Raw genomic sequence first — 12,799 nt, forward strand, 5'->3', positions numbered from 1 at the left:
TCACCCACCCATTGACTTCAATGGGTGCGTGATGCGCGAACAATGCACAAATATTGGACATGTCGTGAGTTTTACGCAGCGGACACACGGACACACGCTGCGTGAAAATCACTGACAGTCCGCACGGCCCCATAGAGTAACATAGGTCCGTGCGAGGCGCGTGAAAATCACGCGCGTTGCACGGACGTATTACACGTTCGTCTGAATAAGCCCTAAGAATAAGGCCCAGTTCACAGAGTTTTTGGGCCTTGATATTGACTCGGACACTGCGTCAGAATCAGCACCAAAAAACTTCCAAAACCGCCTCCCATTGATTTAATCTGAAATCAATGGGAGCCAGTCGCGGAAAAAAGAAAAATCAGCACGTCCTTTCTTGCCGCGGTTCCGCCTCTGACCTCCCATCTAAATCAATGGGAGGCAGAAAATGCATTTTTCCCTGCGTTTTTTGTCTGCTGTCCTCAATCGCCGCGAGCAAAAAACGCAGCAAAAAAACGCGGCAAGATAGTGTGGGCAGGGCAAAATCTGCCTCAAAATTCTTTAAGGAATTTTGAGGCAGATTTTTTTTTGCCTGCAAAATACTGTGTGAACAGGGCCATACATAAACAACACTTTGAGATAATTTACTCACTGTCAGAAGAGCTGCTCCCACTCCAGTCCTCTTCCGGCGATGTCTTCCAGGGGAGGTCTTCGGTCCAGACGTCCAGTCCTTCACCTCCAGCCAGGCTCCAGGTAAGTTTTGTCCATGTGGGTCCGCGGCTGCGCGCGCTTCGTTCGCGGGTGGCCGGTCGCGGGTGCGCGCGCGGTCGATCGCGGGTGCGCGCGCGGGCGGTCTCCAGTGCGGGCGTTCGTGGATGCGCGCTCGCGAGTGCGCACGCGCGGGAGTTTCATTGTGCGCGCGATCGGGTGCGCGCGCGCGGGCGGACGGTTTGACGGCCCCCCATGACGAGGGGAGGGGGCCCGCAGCAGCAGCAGCAGCAGCAGCAGCAGCAGCAGCAGCAGCTCACGACATTCTTTTGGTGAAAAAAACGGGCCCCATTGCAGGGGCCCGTTTTTTCCTACCAAAAGAATGTCGAGGCAGTTGCCGGGCCCCCCTTTCAATTAGGTTTGGCCGGGCCCCTCACACCACTACCCCTAATACCCCCCTGATGGCGGCCCTGATTGAGGTCAATGGGTGACGGATTGGCTGATGATGACAGATCTGATTTCCCCAAAATTACACGTCTTATACAGAAACATTACTCTCTTCCTATACGTCTACTCCTCTGATCAGATGGATCCCTTGTCAAGCGTTGAGGTGGACTTGGGTGGGTTTATCTTTGATGATCCAAAATGAAACAAAACTTGTTCCATTCTGGATTAATAGGAAATTAACACAGCAGTTGACGAAGATCACAATGAAGTCACCAACACACCAGATGAGTGAAAGCTACATTCAGACGAGCGTGTCCGCAAAAACGCACCAATATAGGACATGCAGTGACATTCACGCAACGGACACTCGCTGCATGAAAACTCACGCATGTCTAAATAGCCCCATTGAATTGCATGGGTCCGTGTGCTGTTAGTTATTTCAACGCCCAGCACACGGACAAGGAATATGCTCGTCTGAATGAGCCCTAAGTGCTGGGGACTTCAGTTTCAGGAGCCATGAGATATGTAGATAGATCCATGTGTAGTCATTGAATGGTTCAGAATTATCTAATAATCCAGAATCCCGACAGTCCAAAAATGTCGGTCAGATTATCCAAATTTGACTGTCTGTAGCCCCTCAGGGATGTTACATGCTCACCCCTACTTTGTCCTACAATTCTGCCTATTCTATAATTATTACATTACATTCATGAACCTCTGGTCTTCAGGCTATATCCGCCTTCGCAACCATTTTGTTTTTTAATTGCTTCAATGCATTTGAAATGAAAAGGGAAGCAAGTTTGCAAATAATTTTGATTAAAAATCTCCTTCTGTTTTGTGTACACAGCTCCTATGCAGACCTATGTGTCTCCGTGGTAACAGACTACGAACAAACCTTGAGTTGTCTGATCCTGCAGTCATACTTCCTTCCATCTGTCCTTTATTACTTACATTACAAATATTTGACAACAATTATTTTACTGACATTTAGGCAATTTACCGGAGGAACATTTAGGATTGTGTACCCTTATTACCCTTGTAACCAATCAAATTCCAGTACAGCTTTGAAAATGAAGGCAAAGACCTGATACATTGCTATATGATACACCATTATTCCCAGTATACTTACAATACAAATTCATCCTCCCAGCTGGGGCTCAAACTGTGTTTTATGTCTGCGGTTGTGAACCTCTGAACGGGGTCATTGAGCTCCGCGGAGCACGCCAACGTTTCTGCGGGAAGAACAAGGACACATTCTAAACACATTACATTTTTATTTCCACAAAAATATATTTAAAAAAAGGAATTAAAGGAGCACTCTGGGCAAAACTGATGCACTGCTCTGCCTAGGGCTGGTCCTGAGGAGGCGGGGCATGACAAAGGCCTTTCTTTGGTGTTGTTTGAGGCTACACTACTGAGAGATATGAGATAGATAGATAGATAGATAGATAGATAGATATGAGATAGATAGATATGAGATAGATAGATATGAGATAGATAGATATGAGATAGATAGATATGAGATAGATAGATATGAGATAGATAGATATGAGATAGATAGATATGAGATAGATAGATATGAGATAGATAGATATGAGATAGATAGATATGAGATAGATAGATATGAGATAGATAGATATGAGATAGATAGATATGAGATAGATAGATAGATAGATAGATAGATAGATAGATAGATAGATAGATAGATAGATAGATAGATAGATAGATAGATAGATAGATAGATAGATAGATAGATAGATAGATAGATGATAGATAGATAGATAGATAGATAGATAGATAGATAGATAGATAGATATGAGATAGATAGATAGATAGATAGATAGATAGATAGATATTAGATAGATAGATAGATATTAGATAGATAGATAGATAGATAGATAGATGTCAAAATGTGTGTATCGCAGCAAAAAAACGTATTTTGAGCGCGACATGTGAACCCAGTCTAATGCAGCCATTAAAACTGATGGCCTTCACCTGTAAAGAAGAAGAAGAATTACCTGAGGAGACACTTCCCATCAGCGCTGCTTTGATATTGCGCACCTGAAGCTTCAGCTCATGAGCTCGGGGGGGTTTGGGAGGACAGATTACTGGAGAATGGATGCCGGGAATATTCTGCACAGGGGAGATTATAATGAAGAGCTTTAGTCTGATCATTGATGGATCTGGTGGTCCCTCTGCTGGGACCAAAGCTCAGAGTAGGCCCCATATATATAATATTTCTCCTACTATGGCCCGGTTTGTAGATACCTGATACTCCTTCACATCTGTTGGCTTGCTGCTCAGGTCTACTTGAGGTCTTACACAACCCATGAGGTTCTTCAGTATGTCCTCCAGAGTCTCCATGATCGCACTTGCTCCGGGGGTCTGCCAACATGACACATGTATGAGACAAAGTCAAACCGATAGACGTAAAAGCTTCTATTTCCCCAAGTTCATCCATTTTCAATTCTCCCGATTCTCCCGATTTCGGGGGGGAACAGCCAACATGGAGGTAAAAACAACACAACTTACTCACTGACCTCCAGCTTAGTTTTTGGTTGAACTTGAAGATCGAGATCACAGAAGCTTCCCATGGACCACGTGACCTGGACGTCTTTTCCATCTCCTTCTTTTACACGAAGCTCCAACTGGAAGGAGAGAAAGAAGATGGAATCCAGAAACAAATATTCGAAGCCCAGGACCGTAAACTATATATATATACACAGTGCGTCCGGAAAGTCTTCAGACCCTTTAACCAATGAGTGTGGGCAGTTTTAAAGGGGGTTTCCAGTTTTATGTAAATAAAGCTTAAAGGGGATTACCAGGATTAGAAATACATGGCTGCTTTCTTGTTTTTGGAAGATGGCAGCCATGTTTTCCTGATCATGTACAGCACCAGTAATCACCGTATGATGAAAGATCTCCAACTTTTTAATATACTTTGTGGTTCAATTTCTCACCATTTACAAGACCTCTGCTTGCTATCAGTGAATGAAAACATTATACCCTAAGGTGGAAAAACCGTTGCGAACATACCAAACTGACAAAAGGCTGTTAAAAAATAGAGAGCTCTGATACACTGTTATTAGTCTGGTGAGCTGCACAAATCTCTCTCCGATCCTGATGTTTGCTACAATGTATCAGTCTGGAGTCTTGAACGCTTAGCTCAAAGAGTATTGTCTAGACTGGATGCAACTGCAACAAAACCTTAACTGTGAGAAATATTAGGCCCATGCAAGTTTTCTATCTATCTATCTATCTATCTATCTATCTATCTATCTCATATCTATCTATCTCATATCTATCTATCTCATATCTATCTATCTATCTATCTATCTATCTATCTATCTATCTATCTCATATCTATCTATCTATCTATCTCATATCTATCTATCTATCTATCTATCTCATATCTATCTATCTATCTATCTATCTATCTATCTATCTATCATCTATCTATCTATCTCATATCTATCTATCTATCTATCTATCTATCTATCTATCTATCTATCTATCTATCTATCTATCTATCTATCTATCTATCTATCTCATATCTATCTATCTATCCTAGGAGACGCCAGCGCTCACTTCCGCTCCGTTCGGCTGTGTCCCGTAGGGTTCGCGCGCACGCTCGCACACAGCCTTAAAGGGCCAGCGCGCGAAAATAGGAAGTCGTCATCATCATCAACTGCCACGATTTCCTGGTCTATAAGAAGGCCCCAGGCCTTCTAATCCTTGCCTGAGCGTTGTTAGTCTATCCCAGTCTGTCTCGCAAATGGTCCCTTAGTGTTTCCCCATTCCAGCTGTTACCCGTGCCCTGTTACCCGTTCCTGTATTCCGCATTGTTCCAGTTCCTGTGCCTACCAGCGTTTCAGTCGTGTCTTCTGCCACGTCCAGTGTCGTTTGCCACGTCCAGTGTCGTTTGCCACGTCCAGTGTCGTTTGCCACGTCCAGTGTCGTCTGCCACGTCCAGTGTCTCCTGCCACGTCCAGTGTCTCCTGCCACGTCCAGTGTCGTCTGCCACGTCCAGTGTCTTCTGCTTCATCGCATACTGCCTGCCACGTCTGGCGCCACCTGCCGCACCAGCCTCCATCTATGCTGTAGCCACAGCCACCCTCCGGAGTATTTCAGGTACCCAAGCATTACTGTCTGCCATTGACTTTCGCATAGCCTGTGACCTGGTCAGCTGCCTCCCCGCTACGGCGGAGCGGCCTAGTGGGTCCACATACCCTGTGTCCGTGACACTATCCATCCATCCATCCATCCATCTATCTGTAAACAAGATGTGCCAATTCACGGACAGCAAGCTGAGCTCTCGAACTACACAAAGTATATTGCGGTTGCAGAACTTTCTATTATGCAATAATTTAAAGAAAAGTCTATCTAGGATAAATGTAGTGATATAGTTTACAAGGAAGGCAGAAAATGATTGGTCGGCCAGGATCCTAAGATGGTTTGGGAAGTGTCTCTTTAAGCCCTTATTGACACGACAGGCTCCGAGTGTCGGCCGATAAAAACTTCCGTTTTGCATCCATTCCGATTCCGTTCCGGGCCGTGTTGCCATTTTTAATGGCGGATTTTGACTCGTTTTCCATCCGTCTTTTTCCCTGTCCGCTTTAAAATCGGATGAATTTCATTTGTAATTTTTTGCCACACACAGCCCTCAGTAGGTAGTGCCACACAGCCCCCTGCAGGTAGTTCTACACAGCACCACCCCCATAGATGGCACCCCCCCTACTTGTTTGTAGATAGCGCCACCGTTCCAGGAGAAGTCCCTGACTTCACTGTCCATATATGGACAGTGAAGTCAGGGACTTTTCCTGGAGCGGAGACACTGGCCACAGGGTCGGGGATTCCGCTTCAGCAGGGCCGGACGTCACTCTGTCCATATATGGACACAGTGAAGTCAGGGACTTCTCCTGGAGCGGAAACACTGGCCACAGGGTCGGGGTTTCCGCTTCAGAAGTCCCTGACTTCACTGTGTCCATATATGTGTCCAAGCACTTCTGAAGCAGAATCCCCGGCCACAGCTTCGGCAACGCTGTATTGGGGATACCGCTCCTACAGGGAGCAAACAATACCCTCCTCCTCCTCACATGCACTTCTATGGGAGCCGGGCGGCCGGGAGAACGGCCGAAAATAGTCCCATTTTTTGACGGCCGGGTTTCCCGGGCTGTCAAAAAATCGGTCGAGTGAATAGCCCCATTAGGCGTCTATTGCTCCTACTGCGGCTGTGCGACGGCCGTTTTATGAACGCCCGTCACACGGCCGGGAAACCCTGTCGTTGTGAATTAGGTCTAAGGACTATCTGTCACCTCTCCTGACGTCCATTTTTTAAATATATGTATTCCCCATGAATACATATTTTGGGCCGTTCCTCTCTTATTCCTCCTAGAAATATATGAATAAATTGACAACTAGTTGTTACCATTCCCCTTGTCAAAGGGGCGTGTCCGTACAGTCTCACTCTGTCAGCACTGATTGGACAGCGTCAGTCTGTGTATTGACACACCCCCAACTTGTAACACCCAGTTGTCAATTTATTCATACATTTCTAGGAGGAATAACATAGGAACGGAATTGTTATTTCATGGGGAATATAAATATTTACTAAAACAGCCATGTCAGGAGAGGCGAGAGGTCATCTTTAGGGTCAATGCACACAATGCGTATTACGTTTTTGCCGCACGTATTTGCGTGTGGCAAAACCGCAGAGTAATACAGTACCAGCATAGTCAATGAGATTCCAGGGAATCTCATGTCCACGCGTGCGTATTTTCTAAACCGCAGAATGTCAATTTATCTCGCGATTCCGCTTGCGAATTCTATCCCTCTAGTTCTACAGAAATACGCAGCAAAACCCGCAGCATGAAAACGCAGTGATTTACGCAGCATAACGTAAAAACCGCACTGAACAACGTATCAAAAAAACGCACCTTCAAGTGCGTTTTTTTACTGCGAATTTCTTCATTTTTCCTTTGGTTTAGCTGCATATTTTCTGCTGCAAAATACGCAATGTGTGCATGTAGCCCTGAGGTGTCTATATTAAGGGTATGTTCACACAGAGTAGTTTGGCACGGTTTTTGACGCGGAACAGTGTCGGAAACACCGCCAAAAAAACGCCCGAAACTGCCTCCCATTGATTTCAATAGTAGGCGGAGGCGTTTTTTCCAGCGAGCTTGCGGGAAAAAGAAGCGACATGCCCTTTCTTCGGGCGTTTCCGTCTCTGACCTCCCATTGACATCAGCGTTTGTCGCGGTGGTTTTTGCCTGCGGCGCTCAATGGCCGCGGGTGAAGAAAGCAGTGAAAAACGCGGCAAATGTTCTGCCGGCTGATTCCTGAAGGAATTTTGAGGCAGATTTTTCCGCCTGCAAAAAAACTGTGTGAACAGGGCCTAATAGTACACTGCCCAATACATGGCGAGAAATTGGGATTTGACGATATTTGGGAATTTGGAGGTGAAGAGAAAACCACATGACCAGTAAAGAGAGTACTGGTCCCATTACAGACTTACATTTATATGTAGTGGAGTGATGCGGACACTATACACCTGGCATCCTGAGTTGGCTGGAAGGGTCCGGGTAACCCGCACGGCAAACTGTAGAGAGTCTCCCACTACTCTGCAGCATACAACCTGAAAACCAATCACAGACAGGTTTATGGGATCTGATTATGATGCCCTATCCCATTATAATAATGCAATCCTGAAACAACCGAGTATAAATCAATCTGTGCAGGTTGTAGATCTCTTCTACTATACATAAACCACGCCAGCATAATGCTTCCCGTCACACAGCCATAAAATTCAAATGATAAAATTCTATGTGCCTGCACCGCCACAAGGGGGAGCTCACTGCATACAGATTTACACTGCTCCCATTCATCATGCTGGAATCCTTGTACTCACAAGTCGTATCATTTTGAAGTGTTAATAGATAAGTAAATTCACCCTAAAAAGTATGACCCCGGCGGCAGGTGATTTATTCTTAAGTCAGCGTCTTCTGTGGAACCTCATGGGCGGGGTTATTGTTAGAACTTGAGACCATTGGAGGATCTTATGGTCCTTTCGTGGGCCAGTGTGACCAAGAGCAGTTTAACGGCAATGTTTGTTTAGATACAGTGTGTCCAGGGCGTACATAAATCAGCGGGGGGCTCCATGGCAAAAATGTAAATGGTGCCCCTTATTGTGCTTGTCCCACCATGCACAGGCCGGCCATGGTAATAATAGAATTTGTCCATATCACAAGCACTCACTGAACACGAAGGCTATGTTCACACAGGGCGGATATGCTGCATAAAAGCACACCCGTCCCTCCCGCAGCCCGTCATGCTGGGATGACGTTTCGTCCCATGTGACCTCTGCAGCCTGTGAATGGAATGAAACGTCATCCCTGGAGGCCGGGCTAGATGCAGAAGCACAGAATTCTGGGTAAGTATAAGTTTTTTTTTCTGAGTTTTCCCTGCAAAAATCGCAACATCTGCTATTTGTTGCAGGTTTTACCGATCTATTGAATTCAATGGGGAAAATCGGCAACAAAATAACAGCGATTACGCAAATGCGGCAGATTAAAAAAAACACACTAGATCTGTTGGATCTCGTCAATTACCCATAAATCCTTTCACTGCCATTCACAGGGATGACAGATGTTGGGATCTCACATCTGAGAAGTCACTGGTGACGGCCGCGGTTTATAAAGCTCAGAGAGGTCGTGAGAATGATTTCTGACGGGGGAGAACATACATGGGGCCCTCATAAAAAATCATTTCCAATTTAAATATAATTGTGTATGAAGTATTACAGAAGCGCCACGGACCCTGCAGCCCTCCGATATCTGGGTTTGGACTGGTAAGCTTTATAAGCAGTTTATCCTGTGCTGATTGGTTCATGAATAGAATACAAAAACGACAGTGAAGACTGGCACTTCCACATTAAGAAGAGACTAGGATCAAGAGGGAATGTAACTGTATAACAGTGCAAATGGATATGTCATTCTGGATCTATGCAAAGCTGCGTGACAACCCCTATGGGCACAGTTATTAAAAAAATATTAAAACATTTCTGATTCCACCCAGTTGTTCAACGGTAGTCAGTAGTGACATATCTACCATAGAGACAGGCAACATGACTTTTATGGGGCCCATATTGGGAGGGAGCCCGTCACTGAACTGCTGCCACTGCTCAGAGAATACATATTTATACAGCTCCTATGGAGTTCAATACTAGCTATATACGTCCATATGCAGTTAGCTCCCCCTAGTGGTGCTAAAGGCAGCTAGAATGATATCATTTATCATGTCAATAAAATAAATAATTGTAGTAAATATTGTCGGCAGGCGTCATCATATTTAAACTTTTGTTTTTAGTAAATATTGCAGGCAGGCGTCATCATCATATTTAATACTATGTATTTAGTATATATCGCAGGCAGGCGTCATCATATTTAATACTATGTATTTAGTAAATGTTGCAGGCAGGCGTCATCATATTTAATACTATGTATTTAGTAAATATTGCAGGCAGGCGTCATCATATTTAATACTATGTATTTAGTAAATGTTTAAATATTGCAGGCAGGGTATTTGACTCAATGTATTTAGTAAATGTTGCAGGAGGGCGTCATCATATGTAATTCTATGTATTTAGTAAATATTGCAGGCAGGCGTCATCATATTTAATTCTATGTGTTTAGTAAATATTGCAGGCAGGCGTCATCATATTTAATTGTTTTTAGTAAATATTGCAGGAGGGTGTCATCATATTTAATTCTATGTATTTAGTAAATATTGCAGGCAGGGTATTTGACTATGTATTTAGTAAATGTTGCAGGCAGGCGTCATCATATTTAATTGTTTTTAGTAAATATTGCAGGCAGGCGTCATCATATTTAATACTATGTATTTAGTAAATGTTGCAGGCAGGCTTCATCATATTTAATTCTATGGTTTTAGTAAATATTGCAGGCAGGCGTCATCATATTTAATACTATGTATTTAGTAAATGTTGCAGGCAGGCTTCATCATATTTAATTCCATGTATTTTACCTCATGTATATATAATGAGTGTGATCATGTGGAAGGTAATTAATCACAGTACTATCATTCGCAGGGATCACGCACTACAATTTTGAATGGCAGCCAATTAATTGCGTCCGGATCTAGCGGACCTGTAAGGCTATGTTCACACACTAGACTAAAAACGTCTGAAAATACGGAGCTGTTTTCAAGGGAAAACAGCTCCTGATTTTCAGACGTTTTTGAAGCCACTCGCGTTTTTTACGGCCATTTTTGGAGCTTTTTTCAATAGAATCTATGGAAAACGGCTCCAAAAACGTCCCAAGAAGTGTCCTGCACTTCTTTTTCCCCCCCAGGCTTAGACAAACATGGCTGCTTTCTTTTAGAAACAGCGCCTCACCTGTCCGTGGGTTGTGTCTGGTATTGCAGCTCAACTTCTTTGAAGTGAATGGGTCTGAGCTGCAATACCACACATAACCTGTGGGCAGATGTGGTGCTGTTTCAAAAAGCAGCAATGTTTTTTAATCCTATACAACTGCAACCATGCCAATTTCAGGCTAACGGGCCACAGGATTTTATCTTTTTTGCCTACTTACTTTTGTTCACTTTGCTTTTTGTGGAATTAGTTGGAGATTTTTTTTAGGGTTCATTTTGGGGGGCAGGTAAGTTAGAGTTAAATATTTATGAGATTTTTTTATTATGGCCCAAAGTATTTAAAAAAAAGCCTTTGTTTTTTTATTTTATTTTTTACACCGTTTACCGTAATTGACGGGATAAATGTATTGAAGGGATTGTTAGGGACAAGAGGATACCAAATATACCTGTGTTTTTGTTTTTTTTCTTACTGGTGTTTAACTTTTATTTAAAAAAAATTGGTTACAAAAATAAAATTTACTTTGATTATTTGTAACATTTTCCTTTAATCCCATTTGGGGACTTTTGTTTTTTAAATATCTTTTTTTTTTAAACTATGATGCATCGTAATAATTTTATATTACATTATATTTCTGTCTGTAATGTAACATGCATTATTTGTGGACGGCTCTGTGGACCCCGGGTTGTCCATATAAAACCATCACCCTGGTCAACCCCCAATGTTGGGTCTGGCGGGCAAGTGACAGAGGGTGCCCATTCCATTTGTCAGCACCGTCATTAGCATTGAAGGGGTTAATCATGCTGATCACATGCTGGTAACCAATTCCATTGGCTAGGTTATAACTGGGCAAGTGCCACGGCCAAGAAAAAAGACAGGGAGGGAGAAGGGGGGCACTGGAATGGTACACGGTTACTCAAGTCCTTGTGGGAAGTGGCTCAGTCTATTTTAGGACCTGAATAGACAGTGCTGTGACGGGAAGCAGTTAAATAATAAAATGAAAAAACGTTGAATATGGTGACGAAAAAACCCCCCAAAAAAACAACAACCGTTTTGTGTATACAGCTCCTATCCGGACCCATGTGTCGCCATGGTTACCTGCTACAAACAAACCATGTGTAAGGCGATCCTGCCTTCAGGCGTTACTGCAGAGGTATATAGCTAGGCTTTCCTTCACTCAGAACAAAGATTCAGTTTGCTGCCCTAGCCCTGACGAAGGGCAGAAAGGATTGTTGGCACCTGCCTGGCACAAGCTATGCCTCTGCATGACTGCACCTGCTTACCTAAACATGGTAGAACAGAGGGCATAGGGAAAGGAGAAGTACATGACTGCAGGATCAGACTACACAGGATTTGTATGTAGTCTGTAACCATGGAGACACATTTGTCTGCATACAAGCTGTATACTCAAAACGGCAGGAGAATTTTTTTCCCCCTTTCGTCGCAAAAGAGTACACACCCCTCAGGCTACTAACACATTTGATAAATATTATGTTGGAAAGAAATCGTTGTTTCCCCGCTTAGGATGTTGATCTGTGATTAGGATTTCCTGGCAGGCAATTCTTGGCACGGTTCGCTCAGTCTATAACAACATACGTCTATGTGTGAATCTGCAGGATAAACAAAACCTATAGGATGCAAATGGAAATGCAGCAATGACACATAACCGTGTCCCGGGGTGTCAATCAACATGGAAGATGGGAAGAATATTTATCTTTTGGAGGGGGGGGGGGGGGGCTGCCTTGCAAATTCCCAATCATAGCAAAACAAATCACCGGAGAAGGGAATGATAATTACTAAGGATAAAAATAATGTTAAAGAAAAACAGATCAATCTCTACCGTGTAAGACTTCAAGAATAGTTCCCGAGCTTCTTAGTTGATGAATAGAATGCCAGAACTTCAGTAAAGACTGACACTTTGACTGGTAGGGCATTGGAAAAGAAAAAACATGGAGTATATAAAAATGCAGATGTATATGGCAATAGATCTAAATTCTGAATTGGACGGCCGGAAGGAGTCTCTCGCTTAATTGGATGAGAGCAATTACCTAGCCTGCCCCAAAATTGTGTTAATATACAGCTCCCTGATTGGGACACACTCACTTAATTAAAGGGGATTTCCAGCCAAAAGCATTTATCACCTATTTACTGGACCCTCATATATGCCAGCGAGGAGAGCGGCTACAAAGACTGTCTCTCACTCTGGAGGACCCAGCACGTCCTGCATTACACACACAGCCCATGGATTTCTATAAAACCTGTGTAATGCTTCATTTCACCTGT

General features: G+C 43.6%; 1 protein-coding gene across 3 annotated transcripts in view; it reads right to left on the bottom strand.

Annotated features, from left to right (window-relative positions):
* The window catches only part of C2CD2 (C2 calcium dependent domain containing 2), a 56,247-nt gene that overhangs the window by 24,836 nt on the left and 18,612 nt on the right, over positions 1-12,799 (bottom strand). For all 3 annotated transcript variants that reach the window (XM_075854634.1, XM_075854633.1, XM_075854635.1), the window contains 5 exons: positions 7,646-7,765; positions 3,672-3,779; positions 3,400-3,516; positions 3,150-3,264; positions 2,261-2,363 (listed from right to left, as the gene is read on the bottom strand). In XM_075854634.1, the coding sequence (XP_075710749.1) occupies positions 2,261-2,363; positions 3,150-3,264; positions 3,400-3,516; positions 3,672-3,779; positions 7,646-7,765 (563 nt within the window). The remainder of the gene's footprint in view (positions 1-2,260; positions 2,364-3,149; positions 3,265-3,399; positions 3,517-3,671; positions 3,780-7,645; positions 7,766-12,799) is intronic.

This window comes from Rhinoderma darwinii, chromosome 2, assembly GCF_050947455.1.
Source record: "Rhinoderma darwinii isolate aRhiDar2 chromosome 2, aRhiDar2.hap1, whole genome shotgun sequence".
NCBI classification, from domain to species: domain Eukaryota; kingdom Metazoa; phylum Chordata; class Amphibia; order Anura; family Rhinodermatidae; genus Rhinoderma; species Rhinoderma darwinii.